Consider the following 21,702-nt stretch of genomic DNA (forward strand, 5'->3'; position numbering starts at 1 on the left):
GGTTCTTGTTTCTCCAGCGGCAGCGGGTAACCAACGACGGGCGGGCGCTTCCTGCCACCCCCGTCGTCGATCAGCGGGTAGCCGAGGGCTACGTCCCCATTGTCGCGCTCCTCCATGGCGCGAACGCGAACGATGATGTCCTCGGCCGCGCAGGTTCGTGTGGCGGTTGGAGGCAGGCGTATATATGGAGTACGCTGAGGTGATCATCAATCTACTAGGCAGGGAAACACATAGCCCTAAAAAATTACAGTTTTCCTAAGAAACAGCCAGCTGTTTTGCAATTGGTGCACAGCCACTTTTCTAACCGTCCGATGTCCTCGTGAATCTCAGCGCCAGCTCGATCTCTTTTCTCTTCTGTTCTCTGTTGACGCCTCATGGGTTAGTTCTAGTAGTGTCTCTTTTCCTTTTTCTTATTTCATTTCATTTACCACGGCTCTGTTTCGTGTTGTTCTTGCGGAGGTGGAACTTGGAAGCATGGCGGAGAAGCCTGAGGCGACACCACATCCCGCTCGCCCGGCGTCGGAGTGGGTGGTGGCTGTGGGGAGGCCGCATCCTGCTCGGCCGGCGTCAGAGGGGGACGGAACTTCTCGAGATGGGCACTGGGCAGAGCCCCGACGGACGCCGCCGGCGGCGCTAACAACGATGGGGGGAGCTGAGCTCGCGGCCTTCTCCGTCCAATGGGGAAGAGGTCGGCGATTCGGGAGCGCGGGCGGAATGTGCGCCGCCGGCGAGATGGGTAATCTTCTGCCCTCCTTCCTCTGTCTTCACTGTCTCTGATTTGGGTGATGTGTTAGGTGTGTAGCCCTTGAGTTTGTGCGAGATTTGTATTCTCTGTGCCTTTTCCAGCCTTTTTGCGATTGTTTGGAGCCACATCAGATGTTGTTGATGGCTTGTTTGTGGAGGTATCGCTGCGTATGTGTGTTGTAGTGCTCGATTTTTTGGGCGTTAGGTAATTCGTCATGCATCTGTTTAACTGTTTTGTGTTCTGAAGCATGCTCAGTTGGTGATGTTGATTTGTAGTTGGAGGTAGCTAGCCAGATTTGCGTGTTAGGTTAAACATCTAGGTTCAGATGCGGCTTAACTAGGACGATGTTGGAACACACATGTTCGGAGAATATTCTGGAACGTTTGTGAATCACTTTCTGATTACTACGCTGTACATGTTGTGTTTTGGAGCTATATGCTTCCTCTTGTACTGATAGGAGGAAATCGACAAGATAAACTAAGATCTCCACTTCCTGCTTGTATTTTACATTCTTGTTCTCTACTATTTTGTCTGCCCTTGTAATAACTTAGCAGAAAATCCTCTAAGCATCGCCAAAAGCATCATCCGTACAGATCGTACACACAAATCAGAACAGCACACACACCTAAATGTAGTGGATTGTGAAATATACATGGCACATGGGAAAGAGTCTAAGAAACCAGAGAACTGCATCAACTGATTTATCCAATACTAGCACTATGTTGGTATGGGGTTGAGATTGAGGAGCTACCATTGAACTCGGATGGTCATCGGATAGATACAGTTGCATCTCTGCATGACCAGCAGGAGCTGGGTGTAGAACGCTCTTTTCAGTAAGTGAATTGCTGCAATGATGTCAAGCATATTAACTACATGAACTGCTATCAAGTATACACCCTTGATTCACTCATCGTGGAGCATGTCACACGCTACGAAACTTGTCATATATCTGCTTTTGGTAAAATTTTCTTGAGTTACTTAATCACCTTGGAAATCTTCAGAGAATGGGATTTTAGAAGCCATGACTTAAGAGGTGTGTATTTTGTTATTACAGAAATATAAACAGCAGGCCATGCTTTATTATTACCACGGTGAAATGACTAGTAATGCCATAGTTGGAACATATCTATTTTCAAACCACAATGTTGTACAAATAAAAGGAGATCACCAATAATGCTAAAATTGTTTAACACGGTCATGTAAGAACAATCGTCAAACTGTTCAGCAAGGTTTCAAGTAGCTATTTGAATTAGTATGTCCATATATCAAACTATATGAGGACTGCGATGGTACCTTGGTATTTACACAAGTAACATTGAATCAAGTGTGGCTGCAACATTTGCCTCTCCCAGGTCATGTTGAAACCTTGTTCTGCTATCTATGGTTCAGTTTCCATGTCTTTAGTTTACAACTCGAGTTTCAGTTATCTCAGTGTCGTAAGTCATTATTTCTTTATTGTTATCCGCAGTCTCTTTCTTTTAGTATTCTCCTTTTCTGTATCTTATTTCTCAGTTTTTCTGAGTGTTATTATCTTATTTGTCCTGTCAACCTTCTGTGAGTGTTAAGTATTTTATAGTTAGTTTATTCAATCTGTCAGTATCTTAGTTTTTCATTATATTTCTTAAGTTGACGCCGTAGATAATATAAAGCCAATATGCGAAGTGGTCAAAGTAGGAGTCGCAGGTACTATTTAGTTTTTCATTATATTTCTTAAGTTAACATTTTTTCCTCTCACTTATTTATGTTTCTTTCTTCAGTCACTCGGAATCTTAGTGCCGCATTTTATCTCTTAAGTTCACAGTTATTTCTTAATGTATATCATTAGCTGCTCATTTCTTCAATTCTTCAATGTTTAAGTTTCTCAGTATACTTATGAGCTCAGTTTTTGGTATTTTGTTCAATGTTTCAGTTCACAGTTATTTCTTAAGCATCAGTTTACATTTCCTGAGATTTTCAACTTCCTGGTCCATCTTATTAGCTCATTTTTTCAATGTCTAAGTCTCTGTTCCTTCAGTATATGTCATCCCATGTTCTATCTCTTTTGTTGTTCGTTTTTCTCATGTTTTCAGTCATTCTTCAGTCTAAGCTCGTATTTAGTTCATGCATCTTCAGTTTCTCTTAATCTCGTTTCTCTTTTCTTCAGTCTTTCTTGTTCTTCGAGTATACCGTTGTTCTTTCAGTGACTTATTTTCATTCTCTCCAGTTTTTCAGTTTAGTTTAGCTATATATATATTCATTTTCACGATTTCAGTCTGCATTCTCAGTCATGTTCTTCCATTTTACAGTTTAGTTTAGCTATATTCTTTTTCACAATTCAGTTTGCATTCTCAGTCATGTTCTTCTTTTTTACAGTTTAGTTTGCATTTCTTCAGTTTTCACCACTTCTTTGTCCTGTCTAGTTTATATTTCATTTTCTCAATTATTTCGTATACCAGTCACTCATTTTAATATTTTTGTTCTCATATACTACAGTTTTTGTTCATTTTCTCAATTCTTTATTTATATCTCTTAGTCTTTCAGTTTGCATTTCTTCATTTTTACACTCATTAATATTTCTTTGTTTCTCTTTCTTTCTTAGTCTCTCAGTTGTACTCTAGTTTGTCAGTCTTACATGGCCTTTAATATTGGTCTTCATTTCTCACTTTCAGATTAATTACATTAGTCTGATATCCAAATGTTCGATTGTGAGATGTTTTCTATTGGAGCTTGACTACTTCTTCCTTAGCACACTTTTGCTCTGAATAGTAGATAGCCACCATAGTTTCCTGATGAAAACGAACTTCAGCTCAATATCTGCATTTTTCTTTTGCATGATTATCAACTTTACGATGCCACACTCGGTGAAGTGTGTGAGTGTCTTGACAAATAGCCTTATTGGAAGTGTGTTATCATACAATTTCTGTATGCATTAAAAGGAGGCTAATGTTTTTTTAGAATATTGTGTAACTACACAACTTTGACAAGGGAACTTATATGCAGGGTCTTTTTTGTTGTTTGACCAATTCAATGGTGGCCACCTTGGACATGTCACTCACAATTCCACCAAAGAATGGTTGCCCACATGGTCATCCACTACCGACATTGGTTTTCTCCAGGTAACAATTCCTCGCATCTCGCATTAGCTTATTGCGGGTTTGTGGAAAAATATAGTTCCGCCACTCTTAATGCACTAATTCAACTTGTCTTTCTTGCCTGCTCAATAAAGTGCATGTCTTGTTTCGATATCACTCGTAGTTCCTCTTTCTTGTTGTTTTCGGTGAGGTCAATGTTGTGTTACGATCATTTTCTTCACTCCTTACCATAGCTCATTTTCTCTGTCATTTTCTTCTTTGCTATTAATCTTGGGCTATATGTCATGTTCGATATTGATCTCGGTCTTCGGTCCTTATCGGCAGTCCCTCTTTCTTCGCAGTTCGTATACCAATTTTGCATTCTCATACTAGTTTATTTTCATCATTCTCATTTTCGTCAATCATTCTTCATATTTTTTGTTTTCCAGATTTTTCATTTCTGTACCACAACAAAGAATGTTCTACAAACGAACATGTCTTTGATTTTGTACTGTGAGATACGCCACATGCCTTTTGGAAGTCTAATAATATATTACTTAAATATTAGGTTGTGTCTTGTTAAAAGCCAAATACTTTAGCTCAAGTCCAAGTTTACCGAGGCCTGATTTCCTTATCTCTCGAATTTCACAGGCTATCGGTTAGGCACAATGAACTTCTTTGCGAGTCTTTTCACCACGCGGGGGTATGCCGACTGCTCCATGCCAAGTCTCCCGCTCTGTTGTGGACAGTGGTGCAGCTCACGACGAAGATGAGTGGCGGCGGCGACGGCGGACCACGGAGCGCTGCACCGCCCTTGAGGTTCGTACCACTTGTCGAGACGATGCGATCGCAGGCGCGATCCTGTTGCGGCCGGGTCCACCCGTGATGCTGCGGGTGTATCATGTTCTTCTAGCCACAAACAAACATTCAATTGACTCCGTATATACATGTATGCTAGTACCTAGCTATCTACCATTATACCTACCCTCATCGTATATACATACATACAGAGAGTAAGAAGGCTTCAAAAGCAGTTGTACAAATACAGCGAGTATCTCATTTGACAGTTGTGAAGAGAGTGGTTATTTGCGAGTTGGTGCAGGGAGCCTTTTTGCTACATCCTGTTGTAACTCAAGCTTAGACTCAAAACCGAGCCGTTGGACTCAATGTTGGGCTGAGGGAAAGGAAACGGAAAATGTGTGTGTCCGGTGTAAATGAAAACAGACAACTATTTCTCATTTCTTTTGGTTTTTGAGTCATATAGCTGTCAACTCCTTATTGGTTTAAAAATGTGTCTGTTTCTGAATTAAGAAACAGCTAGCTGTCCAATAGCTACTCCCAAAAATTATTTGACCGAGATTAACTCGTAAGGCCCCGTTTGGACTTTGGAACACCCGTACTATTATCCGCTAAAAGAGCTACTCCTACCACAATCCAGAAAAAAAACGTTTGGAAGCCCACTATTGGGTAGGTAAGGAAAAGAAAAGAAAAAACAGGCTATTGGACAAATATATGAAATACGTATGTGGAGTTCCATTTGTACCCCTGGCAAACTCGAACTTTCGTAAAAATGGTCTCTATTCATATGTATGAAATACATATATGAAATACGTATGTGGAGTTCCCTAGAATTTCATGTGATTCAGTAAACAGAATATAGATTCCATGATTGCTAGATCGATCCGTAGGGATTGATGAAGAATGAGCTGATAATTACATGCAGGATCATCATTAGAACCATCATACTTGCTGACCATCGATGAACTGATCGGATTAACCAACCAAAGTTGGCCTCAGTCATTATGTATTGAACCGAGGAAAAAGCCTCTGTAACGGTTGGTCGGTAGTAAAAAGTCATAGCAAAACCAGTAGCGACTTGTACTAGAAAACAAGTAAGTGTAATTCCCCCTAAACAATAAAATATGTTGACATGGGGAGGAACATATTTACTAGTTATATCATCTGCAATTGCCTGAATCTCAAGCCGTTCCTCAAACCAATCATATACTTTATTGAGATAGGTAACTAACCCAATCAGTCTAAGCTCGTATTTAGTTCATGCATCTTCAGTTTCTCTTAATCTCGTTTCTCTTTTCTTCAGTCTTTCTTGTTCTTCGAGTATACCGTTGTTCTTTCAGTGACTTATTTTCATTCTCTCCAGCTTTTTCGGTTTAGTTTAGCTATATATATATTCATTTTCACGATTTCACCTGCATTCTCGAGTCATGTTCTTCCATTTTACAGTTTAGTTTAGCTATATTCTTTTTCACAATTTCGGTTTGCATTCTCGGTCATGTTCTTCTTTTTTACAGTTTAGTTTGCATTTCTTCGATTTTCACCACTTCTTTGTCTGTCTAGTTTATATTTCATTTTCTCAATTATTTCGTATACCAGTCACTCATTTTAATATTTTTGTTCTCATATACTACAGTTTTTGTTCATTTTCTCAATTCTTTATTTATATCTCTTAGTCTTTCAGTTTGCATTTCTTCATTTTTACACTCATTAATATTTCTTTGTTTCTCTTTCTTTCTTAGTCTCTCGATTGTACTCTAGTTTGTCAGTCTTACATGGCCTTTAATATTGGTCTTCATTTCTCACTTTCGATTAATTACATTAGTCCGATATCCAAATGTTCGATTGTGAGATGTTTTCTATTGGAGCTTGACTACTTCTTCCTTAGCACACTTTTGCTCTGAATAGTAGACAGCCACCATAGTTTCTGATGAAAACGAACTTCAGCTCAATATCTGCATTTTTCTTTTGCATGATTATCAACTTTACGATGCCACACTCAGCTGAAGTGTGTGAGCTGGTCTTGACAAATAGCCTTATTGGAAGTGTGTTATCATACAATTTCAGGTATGCATTAAAAGGAGGCTAATGTTTTTTTAGAATATTGTGTAACTACACGCTTTGACAAGGGAACTTATATGCAGGGGTCTTTTACGTTGTTTGACCAATTCAATGGTGGCCACCTTGGACATGTCACTCACAATTCCACCAGCAATGGTTGCCCACATGGTCATCCACGGCTGACATTGGTTTTCTCCAGGTAACAATTCCTCGCATCTCGCATTAGCTTATTGCGGGTTTGTGGAAAAATATAGTTCCTAGGCCACTCTTAATGCACTAATTCAACTTGTCTTTCTTGCTCTGTTCAATAAAGTGCATGTCTTGTTTAGATATCAATCGTAGTTCATCTTTCTTGTTGTTTTCAGTGAGGTCAATGTTTGTGTTCGATCATTTTCTTCACTCCTTACCATAGCTCATTTTCTCCGTCATTTTCTTCTTTGCTATTAATCTTGGGCTATATGTCATGTTCGATATTGATCTCGGTCTTCGGTCCTTATCAGCGCAGTCCCTCTTTCTTCGGTAGTTCGTATACCAATTTTGCATTCTCATACTAGTTTATTTTCAGTCATTCTCATTTTCGTCAATCATTCTTCATATTTTTTGTTTTCCAGATTTTTCATTTCTGTACCACAACAAAGAATGTTCTACAAACGAACATGTCTTTGATTTTGTACTGTGAGATACGCCACATGCCTTTTGGAAGTCTAATAATATATTACTTAAATATTAGGTTGTGTCTTGTTAAAAGCCAAATACTTTAGCTCAAGTCCAAGTTTACCGAGGCCTGATTTCCTTATCTCTGAATTTCCACGAGGCTATCGGTTAGGCACAATGAACTTGCTGCGAGTCTTTTCACCACGCGGGGGTATGCCGACCTGCTCCATGCCAAGTCTCCCGCTCTGTTGTGGACAGAGTGGTGCAGCTCACGACGAAGATGAGTGGCGATCGGCGACGGCAGACCACGAGCGCTGCACCGCCCTTGAGGTTCGTACTCACTGTCGACAGCCGCAGCGCGATCCTGTTGCAGCCGGGTCCACCCGTGATGCTCGGGTGTATCATGTTCTTCTAGCCACAAACAAACATTCAATTGACTCCGTATATACATGTATGCTAGTACCTAGCTATCTACCATTATACCTACCCTACTGTATATACATACATACGAGAGAGTAAGAAGGCTTCAAAAGCAGTTGTACAAATACAAATGAGTATCTCATTTGACAGTTGTGAAGAGAGTGGTTATTTGCGAGTTGGTGCAGGGAGCCTTTTTGCTACATCTGTTGTAACTCAAGCTTAGACTCAAAACCGAGCCGTTGGACTCAATGTTGGGCTGAGGGAAAGGAAACGGAAAATGTGTGTGTCCGGTGTAAATGAAAACAGACAACTATTTCTCATTTCTTTTGGTTTTTGAGTCATATAGCTGTCAACTCCTTATTGGTTTAAAAATGTGTCTGTTTCTGAATTAAGAAACAGCTAGCTGTCCAATAGCTACTCCCAAAAATTATTTGACCGAGATTAACTCGTAAGGCCCCGTTTGGACTTTGGAACACCCGTACTATTATCCGCTAAAAGAGCTACTCCTACCACAATCCAGAAAAAAAACGTTTGGAAGCCCACTATTGGGTAGGTAAGGAAAAGAAAAGAAAAACAGGCTATTGGACAAATATATGAAATACGTATGTGGAGTTCCATTTGTACCCCTGGCAAACTCGAACTTTCGTAAAAATGGTCTCTATTCATATGTATGAAATACATATATGAAATACGTATGTGGAGTTCCCTAGAATTTCATGTGATTCAAGAAACGAATATAGATTCCATGATTGCTAGATCGATCCGTAGGGATTGATGAAGAATGAGCTGATAATTACATGCGGGATCATCATTAGAACCATCATACTTGCTGACCATCGATGAACTGATCGGATTAACCAACCAAAGTTGGCCTCAGTCATTATGTATTGAACCGAGGAAAAAGCCTCTGTAACGGTTGGTCGGTAGTAAAAAGTCATAGCAAAACCAGTAGCGACTTGTACTAGAAAACAAGTAAGTGTAATTCCCCCTAAACAATAAAATATGTTGACATGGGGAGGAACATATTTACTAGTTATATCATCTGCAATTGCCTGAATCTCAAGCCGTTCCTCAAACCAATCATATACTTTATTGAGATAGGTAACTAACCCAATCAGATCTAAGCTCGTATTTAGTTCATGCATCTTCGCTTTCTCTTAATCTCGTTTCTCTTTTCTTCAGTCTTTCTTGTTCTTCGAGTATACCGTTGTTCTTTCGGTGACTTATTTTCATTCTCTCCAGTTTTTCAGTTTAGTTTAGCTATATATATATTCATTTTCACGATTTCGATCTGCATTCTCGGTCATGTTCTTCCATTTTACAGCTTTAGTTTAGCTATATTCTTTTTCACAATTTCAGTTTGCATTCTCGGTCATGTTCTTCTTTTTTACAGCTTTAGTTTGCATTTCTTGAGTTTTCACCACTTCTTTGTCCTGTCTAGTTTATATTTCATTTTCTCAATTATTTCGTATACCAGTCACTCATTTTAATATTTTTGTTCTCATATACTACGCTTTTTGTTCATTTTCTCAATTCTTTATTTATATCTCTTAGTCTTTCAGTTTGCATTTCTTCATTTTTACACTCATTAATATTTCTTTGTTTCTCTTTCTTTCTTAGTCTCTCAGTTGTACTCTAGTTTGTCAGTCTTACATGGCCTTTAATATTGGTCTTCATTTCTCACTTTCGGATTAATTACATTAGTCCGATATCCAAATGTTCGATTGTGAGATGTTTTCTATTGGAGCTTGACTACTTCTTCCTTAGCACACTTTTGCTCTGAATAGTAGACAGCCACCATAGTTTCTGATGAAAACGAACTTCAGCTCAATATCTGCATTTTTCTTTTGCATGATTATCAACTTTACGATGCCACACTCAGCTGAAGTGTGTGAGCTGGTGCTGACAAATAGCCTTATTGGAAGTGTGTTATCATACAATTTCAGGTATGCATTAAAAGGAGGCTAATGTTTTTTTAGAATATTGTGTAACTACACAGCTTTGACAAGGGAACTTATATGCAGGGGGTCTTTTCTCGTTGTTTGACCAATTCAATGGTGGCCACCTTGGACATGTCACTCACAATTCCACCAGCAATGGTTGCCCACATGGTCATCCACGGCTGACATTGGTTTTCTCCAGGTAACAATTCCTCGCATCTCAGATTAGCTTATTGCGGGTTTGTGGAAAAATATAGTTCCGGCCACTCTTAATGCACTAATTCAACTTGTCTTTCTTGCTCTGTTCAATAAAGTGCATGTCTTGTTTAGATATCAATCGTAGTTCATCTTTCTTGTTGTTTTCAGTGAGGTCAATGTTGTGTTCGATCATTTTCTTCACTCCTTACCATAGCTCATTTTCTCCGTCATTTTCTTCTTTGCTATTAATCTTGGGCTATATGTCATGTTCTGATATTGATCTCGGTCTTCGGTCCTTATCAGCGCAGTCCCTCTTTCTTCAGTAGTTCGTATACCAATTTTGCATTCTCATACTAGTTTATTTTCAGTCATTCTCATTTTCGTCAATCATTCTTCATATTTTTTGTTTTCCAGATTTTTCATTTCCTGTACCACAACAAAGAATGTTCTACAAACGAACATGTCTTTGATTTTGTACCTGTGAGATACGCCACATGCCTTTTGGAAGTCTAATAATATATTACTTAAATATTAGGTTGTGTCTTGTTAAAAGCCAAATACTTTAGCTCAAGTCCAAGTTTACTGAGGCCTGATTTCCTTATCTCTGAATTTCACAGGCTATCGGTTAGGCACAATGAACTTGCTGCGAGTCTTTTCACCACGCGGGGGTATGCCGACCTGCTCCATGCCAAGTCTCCCGCTCTGTTGTGGGACAGAGTGGTGCAGCTCACGACGAAGATGAGTGGCGACTGGCGACGGCAGACCACAGAGCGCTGCACCGCCCTTGAGGTTCGTACCACTGCCGACGATCGCCGCAGCGCGATCCTGTTGCAGCCGGGTCCACCCGTGATGCTCTGGGTGTATCATGTTCTTCTAGCCACAAACAAACATTCAATTGACTCCGTATATACATGTATGCTAGTACCTAGCTATCTACCATTATACCTACCCTACTGTATATACATACATACAGAGAGTAAGAAGGCTTCAAAAGCAGTTGTACAAATACAGCGAGTATCTCATTTGACAGTTGTGAAGAGAGTGGTTATTTGCGAGTTGGTGCAGGGAGCCTTTTTGCTACATCCTGTTGTAACTCAAGCTTAGACTCAAAACCGAGCCGTTGGACTCAATGTTGGGCTGAGGGAAAGGAAACGGAAAATGTGTGTGTCCGGTGTAAATGAAAACAGACAACTATTTCTCATTTCTTTTGGTTTTTGAGTCATATAGCTGTCAACTCCTTATTGGTTTAAAAATGTGTCTGTTTCTGAATTAAGAAACAGCTAGCTGTCCAATAGCTACTCCCAAAAATTATTTGACCGAGATTAACTCGTAAGGCCCCGTTTGGACTTTGGAACACCCGTACTATTATCCGCTAAAAGAGCTACTCCTACCACAATCCAGAAAAAAAACGTTTGGAAGCCCACTATTGGGTAGGTAAGGAAAAGAAAAGAAAAAACAGGCTATTGGACAAATATATGAAATACGTATGTGGAGTTCCATTTGTACCCCTGGCAAACTCGAACTTTCGTAAAAATGGTCTCTATTCATATGTATGAAATACATATATGAAATACGTATGTGGAGTTCCCTAGAATTTCATGTGATTCAGTAAACAGAATATAGATTCCATGATTGCTAGATCGATCCGTAGGGATTGATGAAGAATGAGCTGATAATTACATGCAGGATCATCATTAGAACCATCATACTTGCTGACCATCGATGAACTGATCGGATTAACCAACCAAAGTTGGCCTCAGTCATTATGTATTGAACCGAGGAAAAAGCCTCTGTAACGGTTGGTCGGTAGTAAAAAGTCATAGCAAAACCAGTAGCGACTTGTACTAGAAAACAAGTAAGTGTAATTCCCCCTAAACAATAAAATATGTTGACATGGGGAGGAACATATTTACTAGTTATATCATCTGCAATTGCCTGAATCTCAAGCCGTTCCTCAAACCAATCATATACTTTATTGAGATAGGTAACTAACCCAATCAGTCTAAGCTCGTATTTAGTTCATGCATCTTCAGTTTCTCTTAATCTCGTTTCTCTTTTCTTCAGTCTTTCTTGTTCTTCGAGTATACCGTTGTTCTTTCAGTGACTTATTTTCATTCTCTCCAGTTTTTCAGTTTAGTTTAGCTATATATATATTCATTTTCACGATTTCAGTCTGCATTCTCAGTCATGTTCTTCCATTTTACAGTTTAGTTTAGCTATATTCTTTTTCACAATTTCAGTTTGCATTCTCAGTCATGTTCTTCTTTTTTACAGTTTAGTTTGCATTTCTTCAGTTTTCACCACTTCTTTGTCCTGTCTAGTTTATATTTCATTTTCTCAATTATTTCGTATACCAGTCACTCATTTTAATATTTTTGTTCTCATATACTACAGTTTTTGTTCATTTTCTCAATTCTTTATTTATATCTCTTAGTCTTTCAGTTTGCATTTCTTCATTTTTACACTCATTAATATTTCTTTGTTTCTCTTTCTTTCTTAGTCTCTCAGTTGTACTCTAGTTTGTCAGTCTTACATGGCCTTTAATATTGGTCTTCATTTCTCACTTTCAGATTAATTACATTAGTCTGATATCCAAATGTTCGATTGTGAGATGTTTTCTATTGGAGCTTGACTACTTCTTCCTTAGCACACTTTTGCTCTGAATAGTAGACAGCCACCATAGTTTCCTGATGAAAACGAACTTCAGCTCAATATCTGCATTTTTCTTTTGCATGATTATCAACTTTACGATGCCACACTCAGCTGAAGTGTGTGAGCTGGTGCTGACAAATAGCCTTATTGGAAGTGTGTTATCATACAATTTCAGGTATGCATTAAAAGGAGGCTAATGTTTTTTTAGAATATTGTGTAACTACACAGCTTTGACAAGGGAACTTATATGCAGGGGTCTTTTCTGTTGTTTGACCAATTCAATGGTGGCCACCTTGGACATGTCACTCACAATTCCACCAGCAATGGTTGCCCACATGGTCATCCACGGCTGACATTGGTTTTCTCCAGGTAACAATTCCTCGCATCTCAGATTAGCTTATTGCGGGTTTGTGGAAAAATATAGTTCCGGCCACTCTTAATGCACTAATTCAACTTGTCTTTCTTGCTCTGTTCAATAAAGTGCATGTCTTGTTTAGATATCAATCGTAGTTCATCTTTCTTGTTGTTTTCAGTGAGGTCAATGCTGTGTTCTGATCATTTTCTTCACTCCTTACCATAGCTCATTTTCTCCGTCATTTTCTTCTTTGCTATTAATCTTGGGCTATATGTCATGTTCTGATATTGATCTCGGTCTTCGGTCCTTATCAGCGCAGTCCCTCTTTCTTCAGTAGTTCGTATACCAATTTTGCATTCTCATACTAGTTTATTTTCAGTCATTCTCATTTTCGTCAATCATTCTTCATATTTTTTGTTTTCCAGATTTTTCATTTCCTGTACCACAACAAAGAATGTTCTACAAACGAACATGTCTTTGATTTTGTACCTGTGAGATACGCCACATGCCTTTTGGAAGTCTAATAATATATTACTTAAATATTAGGTTGTGTCTTGTTAAAAGCCAAATACTTTAGCTCAAGTCCAAGTTTACTGAGGCCTGATTTCCTTATCTCTGAATTTCACAGGCTATCGGTTAGGCACAATGAACTTGCTGCGAGTCTTTTCACCACGCGGGGGTATGCCGACCTGCTCCATGCCAAGTCTCCCGCTCTGTTGTGGACAGAGTGGTGCAGCTCACGACGAAGATGAGTGGCGACTGGCGACGGCAGACCACAGAGCGCTGCACCGCCCTTGAGGTTCGTACCAGCTGTCAGACAGTCGCAGGCGCGATCCTGTTGCAGCCGGGTCCACCCGTGATGCTCTGGGTGTATCATGTTCTTCTAGCCACAAACAAACATTCAATTGACTCCGTATATACATGTATGCTAGTACCTAGCTATCTACCATTATACCTACCCTACTGTATATACATACATACAGAGAGTAAGAAGGCTTCAAAAGCAGTTGTACAAATACAGCGAGTATCTCATTTGACAGTTGTGAAGAGAGTGGTTATTTGCGAGTTGGTGCAGGGAGCCTTTTTGCTACATCCTGTTGTAACTCAAGCTTAGACTCAAAACCGAGCCGTTGGACTCAATGTTGGGCTGAGGGAAAGGAAACGGAAAATGTGTGTGTCCGGTGTAAATGAAAACAGACAACTATTTCTCATTTCTTTTGGTTTTTGAGTCATATAGCTGTCAACTCCTTATTGGTTTAAAAATGTGTCTGTTTCTGAATTAAGAAACAGCTAGCTGTCCAATAGCTACTCCCAAAAATTATTTGACCGAGATTAACTCGTAAGGCCCCGTTTGGACTTTGGAACACCCGTACTATTATCCGCTAAAAGAGCTACTCCTACCACAATCCAGAAAAAAAACGTTTGGAAGCCCACTATTGGGTAGGTAAGGAAAAGAAAAGAAAAAACACCTCCCAGGTTAGAATTCCAATCCGAGGAGTATCAAGGGCTAGGGAGATTGACCGACCACACCACACAGCCAGCCAAGGTGCTGCTCCGGACCGAGTCCTGGCTCCCGCGAGCAAGGGGAACACCGCCGCCGCCCGCCCGCCCGCTCGCTCGTTCCACTTGATTCCCTATCGCCGCTGGCCATCGCATGAAAGGATGGACTCCGGTTGGCGTGCTTGAGGAAGGCACCGACATCCAATACCGATGATTCTTCTAGGTCCCAACTTCCGGTTTCGCTTCGCTGATGCTGCCCTCCCCCACTGCTTCCTCCGTAGATTGTACTCTCGATATTGCCTCGCATTTTCCTTCCAGTTTACACCTCTTCCAAACAATTCATTTGGTGTTAAAAACCCCCAATTAAACCATAGTTATCGTGATAAAATACAGCAGTTATCAACTCACATCTTGGCTCTTGGGAGTTGGAAACCATAATCGTCCACACAATGCTCCCAGTGGTGGCTACAACAAAACCCTAGCAACCTAATAGGTAAAGGTATCCGATCTTTCGATGAGAAAATGAGGATAATTCGATTTGTTGGTGGAGTCCGTGCTTGACGATTCGATTACACGTGCAAAGCTCGTGCGCCAATGCAATCACTAGAAAAATCTCCGAGAGTTATTGATCTTGCGGATGCACGATCAGTATGACCAACGAGGATCTTAATTTCTACCTGAAATCGAGAAAAAGTAAGAACTAATAATTACAATCAAGACATTGTGAATATAGATGAAACTTTTATTGAAAAAATGAGATTCCAAATAGTCGATTTTGTTTTGAACGTTGGCTTTAAAAGAAGTACACGAGAGTTGACTAACTTTTAATCTAATCAAATTCCGGTTCCTTCTCTATTCACTTTTTCTCTCTCTACTTTTTTCCGTTTTTTATTTTTTTTCCTATCAATATTTCATAATGAGATACAAACCAAGAACCGATCTAAGCTAGGTAAAGTTGTTCCAAATGACTTAAGCGATCTCATGATAATTTTCCTTTCCTCTGAAACAGACTAGTACACAACTGTTTTTTTTCCGGAACTTGAACCCACGAAGTAGTCTGATGAAATCTGGCCAAGCAAAGGTATTTGAGGGAACCTCGCCGAAACAACACGCCAGTCAATCTACACCTCTTTTGTATTTTTTTAACGAACTGAGAGCGTACTAGCTAGCAGACAAAGAGGATCACAACTATCTAGATTTTATTCTGGCCGGAGTTTAGCACAGCAAAAACAGATGGGAAAAATTATGGTAGCTAAAAAAAAAGGCGGATAAAAAGGCAGAAGTGGCGGCAACGAGCAAAAAGGTAATGCAATGGACGATAGCGAAACAGTTGATAACTGTGGAGACACTAATGTTGAGATTATGGAACGTGGCGATGCGGAAACAAAAGGTGGGTGAACTCAGTGATGTGATTAAACATGATTAGAACTCGGAACTTTAAAAGACTACTCTAAAAACAACAACTTAACACACGATGCAACGAAAATTCAAGAAAATAAAATAAAGTGGTGATAGCGAAAATGTTAAGACATGTTTTAGGGACGGATGAACTAATCTAATTTCTTTTTGTGAAGGTTTTTTGTGGTTAATAGGTATCAAGGCAAACAATTTACACTACAAAAACTGTAAAATCTTATTAAGCAACCTAAAATATCACTGATCAACCTAAAATCAGATACACTTGATTTGCTTCCATTGAGCACGCTCAGGTTCGTTGAACCTCTCGATAGCCTCTTCTCTTGTGTGTATATCCATGGAGATGCTCACTTTTAGTGCACACGCAACATCTTAGGGCAAGACTTGAATAATTCTTTCCTAATTCTGTATATAAGAAAACTAGGTGTTGCACCATTATCGTTATTAACATCATAATATGCTAGATTATTAGAGCTAGAAATCACCTAGAAAATATATCTATATTTCATCGTATCTAATGTATCATTGTCCACATCACTGCCGCCCTTAACCCTCCTCTCCCCCGACCTCCCACCGTCAAAGGAAGCAGTGGCCTTCATCTCCTCACCACTTCTCGGGGCAGGGGACCTCCGGCCAGAGGTATCAAGTCAAGCATGACCGGCGGTGAATATGCATGACATCTGGCGAGGATTCGTCCGGTCATGTCTGATCCCACCAGGTGCTATGGACGACGCCTCTTCTAGCGGCATCAAGTCATGCATGTTGCTGCCCAATCGAAGGTGGCACGATAGTGGTTGGCGTGGCGATATGCAAGGGACGGCATCGACTTCCATTTTCTCCTCTGACAACATAGAGTTAGCGAACAGTCGTTAGTCGGACCCGTGATTGTTGTAGAAATGGATTCAACGTCGACTTTGCACACTATGGTGAACACTTGATTATGAATAGGAAATGTCAATGTGCGCCTACATTGTGCCATTGTCGAAGGTGGTGGCTTGGCTTTGGGAATGAAAACCACAAGACCGAACTACGGTTAGACTCGTCATCATCGACACATGTGCGGCATTTTTTTGTATAGGCTTTTCCTAAGAGTTGTCTATTTCCTTTTTGGTTATGCCTCTCATCATAGGGTTAGTGATAGCTTTGGGTTGTTTTATTTCCTTTTCGTTTTGTTTACATTTTTCAGATTTCGGCGATAAGTGATAGCAGCACCGTTCAGACAATCGCCGTGAGCTCGGTTTCAGTTTCAGCATCATGATCCAGTCTTGTGGCACCGCCATGGCCAATCAGTGCATCCTCCACACCTTCGGTGTCGTCATTGATGAGATTGAACAACACCTTGAGTGTTGTGATGACCTAAGGCTGACCTGGCCCTGGAATCTGTGAGGGGCCTCATCCGTGACAACCTCACCGCTGCGGATGATCCCCATGCTCGGATAGACAAGCGCCTCCACCGCCTTGGCCATAGGCTTGTACTTGCGACAAGCCTTTATGCACGCATTGGCGCGCCTGCCTGATGGTCATGCCAGCAAGGGTCTTCCTCCTGTTTGTTGGCTGGATCGAAGGGGGCGACATGAGGTGTGGTTGAAGCGCTCATGGAGAGATGGTGCGCACGCACATGAGGCGTGGTTTTCCTCTTCGTCCTGCACGAACATGGACGCGCCCACCATGCACGCCGATGAACACGCCAATTATGGTTCGAGTTGCTCTTACTTTGCATATCTCCTCGTCCTGCCTTTTTCTTTTATTTAAACTAACAAAATTTTGATTTGAAGTGGACTAGAGCGTCATATGTCAATAGTCTTAGCTCACGTTGTCCCTTTCCATCGGCACAAACATGTATCACATGAAATAAATGGAAATGATACAACCCATGTATACACAAATTTTTTGAGAATCAACTCTAAACAACCCTTTAATGAAACTTCAAAATAAAAATATATTAGAACAAAATAAATACTATATTTTAACTAGATGATAAATAATGAAAGATATATTTAGGAGCTCTCATCAACTTAATAACCTAGCCAAAAAAATGCTGGGTCAGCCTAGTTGACCTGACTGTCAAATTTTGGCAGGCAAGCAGCAGGATGAATCCACCGACCGACAATTACAGGAAAGATGAGCAAAGGATGTGGGGATTTCTTCACCGCTAGGCCCACGAACAAGTCGGTGATTAACACGAGTACGAAGGTGATCAGAAAACCTGCAACGATAGGGAAGTACAAGTGTAAGTGCAATTGGATGCATATGGCTAGAGTCGTGGCTCTTTCAATTTTTCTGCAACACGAAGATCGATTGACGTACCGATCCGGTCCTACATACGTACCTGGGGGAACATCGTGCAAGAGGCGCGCTTCGTCTGGGCAGATTGTCTTGTCGCCGACGGCCGTGGTTGTTTCTTCTCCAGCGGCAGCGTGAACCCGACGGCCGCCGGCAACTTCCTCCAGCCACGAAGGTCCAACAGCTACGAAGGTTTCACCTTCTTCCTCGTGAAAACCCCACAAAGAAGTTTCCACTTCCCCACTATCAAGGCTAGTCGAGGCGGCTATTCCTTCACATAAGGTTCGGGTGAGCTCCACAACATCGGAGGCTCCCAACACCCTATGAGACTAACGCAACCCAAGCTAGTCTCCATAGGAGCCCATCTCCAAGGGATTTCACAAGAGGAACCTTGACTACAAGATCCACAAAGGACTAGGTGGAATTGGCGAAATCTTTTTGGTGAAACAATAGATCGGGGTCTCCTTCACCACTTCTCAAAATATAAGCTTGATTGAGTGGATGGGAAGGGAGATCCTCAAGGTTTGAGCTCTGTAGCAATGGAGGAGAGAGAGAGTGAAAAGATGCTTAAGCGAGTTGGGGAAGAAGACACCTAATATATAGATAGGTTCATTAAAAATGCAGTCGGTCCACAGATCCCGCACGACCGATACTACCGCTCTGGCGAGTGGTACTACCGTGTCCATGTGACCGTTGCCCCAACCAACTGGTTAAGTCCTGCACGACCGGTACTACCGGGTCTAGTACCGCTCGAGGTACCAGCATATGGAAAATGCATACCGGATCCCTTGTGGTACCGAAGCGGTAGTAGGTGCGGAACTACCGCATGTTGGGATTTAAATGCGGTACTTGAGCGGTACTACCGCGAGTAACTTAGGAGAGTGACTCAAGCGGTACTTCCGACATCGGTACCACACAAGTACCGCACACATGGTCGGTATCGCCAATGGTACCTCAAGCGGTAGTACTAATTCTGCGGGAGAAGTGGTACTACCGCTCTGAGCGGAGACCACATGATCTCCTTAGATTCTCAAAATCTCTCCAGTTGTTACAACATGACACACACACAAGTAATGGAAAACCTATCAGACTAAACTAGCTATGATCTTGGTCTTCCAAACTTGAGTAGGACATGAGTGCACCGTGTATCAACGACTATGCGTTATATTCTAGTGTTGTCATCAAACACACAAAACACTATGGAAGACTCTGCTCTTTCACGGTAGAACACAATATCCCTGCTAGGAAATATTGACGCACACCTACGTCTTTCCCTTGTTGAAGGTGGTGACTTGAAGCCCAGATTTGGGCATAAAATCCCACATTGTTGGAATGGTTTTGTTTTTTTTTTTCCGAAATGGATCTGGTAGTGATCCCTTCTTGAAGGCAAAGAAATTTTGGTTGATCAAAGATGTTCATTTACAATCTCTGCAACTTTTAGAACCAAATATTAAATACACATAAAGATAAGAAAAAGACAAATCCAACATGGATTGTGTCACAGAAGACAAAAAAAAACAAATGACACTATTCACATACTCCCTCCGTTCATAAATAGATGTCTTATATTTGTCTAAATTTGAATGAATCTATAGACTAAATAGTGTCTATATACATCCAAAATTTAATAAATCTAAGACATCTATTTATGGACAGAGGTAGTATTAATTTTAACTAGATCGTATTAATAAAATTATGGAAAATCAATTCGAAACTATCCTTCGATGAAACTTTAAATAAAAGTACATGAAGAAATACAATGTTTCAACTAGATAATAAAGAATTAAGAACTTTTTAGCAGCTCTCAACAACTTAACCTAGCCACATTTTCCCGCGGGTCAGCCTAGTCGTCCTGGCTGTCTAATTCTGGTGTGTGTCACGTTCACGTACACCAGGCAAGCAGCAGGACGAGTCCACCGACAAGTACAGGAAAGACGGGCAAGCATAACAATACCAAGAGAGGATGCGGATTCTTCACCGCCATGCCCACGAATAAGTAGGTGATTAACACCAGTGTGAAGGTGCTCAGAAAACCCTGCAACGATACAGAAGTACGGAGTACAAGTGTAAGTGCAATCGGATGCATATGGCTAGACATCGTGGCTCTTTCTATTTTTGTCATAATAACCCTGCAACACGAAGATCGATTGACGTATCGAATCCGGTCCTACGTACCTGGGTGAACATCGTGCAAGAGTCGCGCTTCTGCTGGGCAGGTTGTCTTGTCGCCGGCGGCCGTGGTTGTTTCTTCTCCGGCGGCAGCGGGAACCCGACGGCCGCCGCCGGCTTCCTCCAGCCACCGTCGTCGATCAGCGGGTAGCCGAGGGCCACATCGCCGTCGTTATTGCCTTCGTCCGTGCCGCGGACGCGCACGATGACGTCCTCGGCAGCCATCATATGTGGCGGTGCCCGGCGCGCGGTTGAGGGACAGTGTATACACGAGACGCAAGGGAGGAGGCCGTGGTTATCGATCTTGGCAGGGCACAATGTGAAGGGTTTGATCGAGATTAAACTCGTTTATCTATTGGGGCCACCGAACTTGGTTTGAATCGAGACCCGTGGAAAGGATGGCCTTGCACGGTATATATTGTTGGTTGGACTTGCATCCGATCGACGGCTGGGTAGCCCGGACGTAGATTGATTTTGATCAATAAAGTGCGGGCATTCTTAAAAAATTATGATCGCTTCTGTTTGCTTCGTTCGTGCGTGTGTGCGGGTATGTTTGAACTGCAACCAAAAGCTACCCAACTAATAATTTGGTCATGACCAACTATAATTGGTTCATGCTAATTTGGACGATAACCATTATTTTCGCATCGGAATGCTCTTTTGCTTACTTTGTTCATTTTCTTTTCCCAGTGTAGGTCAAATTATGCGCAAGCAAAACCTAGAACATATTTTAGCTAGCCAAATAAATATAGAAAATTCAAATTATAATAACCCGGTGCAGGGTATGGAAGTACCAAAACGACCACAAAACACACATAGTTCATACTAACACATGAAATGATCAATCTTGTCGAGACATGATCAATTGCTTCTTCTTGTCGTACCAAGCCCTTGTTAAGTCATCCATTGTGCTTAGGCCGGCCCTCGTCACTGAGGTATCCTCAGTAAAAACCTAGAGATCAGTTTCTTTTGTCCTTGAACTTGCATCAAACTTGGCGATGGTGGCAATCTCGGCTTCAATTTGGAGCTTCTCGGTGGTAGCGCAACAAGATCTTGTCAGTACAAATCTTGAATTGTGTCCATGAATCTCTTGAAGAGATCATCTCTCAAACTCTCTCATCTCCTCTCTCTTCCACTTCATACCTCTTTGGTAATCATTTCTTTCAATGATTCTTGCAATGCGATTGCCGACGCCTTACACTTCAACTCCTCCTTAAATAGCTTCTTTCCTCGGGCCGATCCAAATGTTTCCACAATCACACTTGGGACAGCTTCATCAAGATCGATTGTTGAGCCATTATTACTTTGTTTCTTAAATGATTGGTTTCATCGCGGCTTGGATCTTGAGTGGAGCAACAAGCTCAAGCCATTTGGGACATCTGTGAATCTTGAACCAAAAATACGTAAAGTTAAAAGACTTGCCATCATACATACTTAGGTGGGCTGACAAAGCTTGGATCACCA

The 21,702-nt window shown here is 41.1% G+C and overlaps 1 protein-coding gene across 3 annotated transcripts; it reads left to right on the forward strand.

Annotated features, from left to right (window-relative positions):
* Positions 1-237: 237 nt before the first annotated feature.
* LOC127345079 (uncharacterized) lies at positions 238-14,081 on the forward strand. Of its 3 annotated transcripts, none has more exons than XM_071828567.1 (4): positions 238-736; positions 6,594-6,657; positions 6,735-6,850; positions 7,466-7,608. In XM_071828567.1, the coding sequence occupies exons 1-3, from the start codon at positions 475-477 to the stop codon at positions 6,832-6,834; spliced, it is 426 nt and encodes a 141-aa protein (XP_071684668.1). In that variant the 5' UTR covers positions 238-474; the 3' UTR covers positions 6,835-6,850; positions 7,466-7,608. The 3 variants fall into 3 exon arrangements, 2 of the variants coding, with proteins under 2 accessions (XP_071684668.1, XP_051227454.1); XM_051371494.2 differs by lacking the exons at positions 6,594-6,657; positions 6,735-6,850; positions 7,466-7,608 and adding exons at positions 9,608-9,671; positions 12,769-12,884; positions 13,499-14,081 and having other exon boundaries at positions 263-736; XR_011756153.1 differs by lacking the exons at positions 238-736; positions 6,594-6,657; positions 6,735-6,850; positions 7,466-7,608 and adding exons at positions 11,852-12,690; positions 12,769-12,884; positions 13,499-14,081.
* Positions 14,082-21,702: the final 7,621 nt, after the last annotated feature.

The sequence above is a fragment of the Lolium perenne genome, chromosome 3, assembly GCF_019359855.2.
Source record: "Lolium perenne isolate Kyuss_39 chromosome 3, Kyuss_2.0, whole genome shotgun sequence".
Taxonomy (NCBI): domain Eukaryota; kingdom Viridiplantae; phylum Streptophyta; class Magnoliopsida; order Poales; family Poaceae; genus Lolium; species Lolium perenne.

Coding starts and splice junctions, on each gene's coding strand:
- LOC127345079 (XM_071828567.1), top strand. CDS start 475: ATGGCGGAGAAGCCTGAGGCGACACCACATCCCGCTCGCCCGGCGTCG. Junction 737..6,593: donor GTGCGCCGCCGGCGAGATGG/GTAATCTTCTGC, acceptor TGCCACACTCAG/CTGAAGTGTGTGAGCTGGTC. Junction 6,658..6,734: donor GTGTTATCATACAATTTCAG/GTATGCATTAAA, acceptor ACTTATATGCAG/GGGTCTTTTACGTTGTTTGA.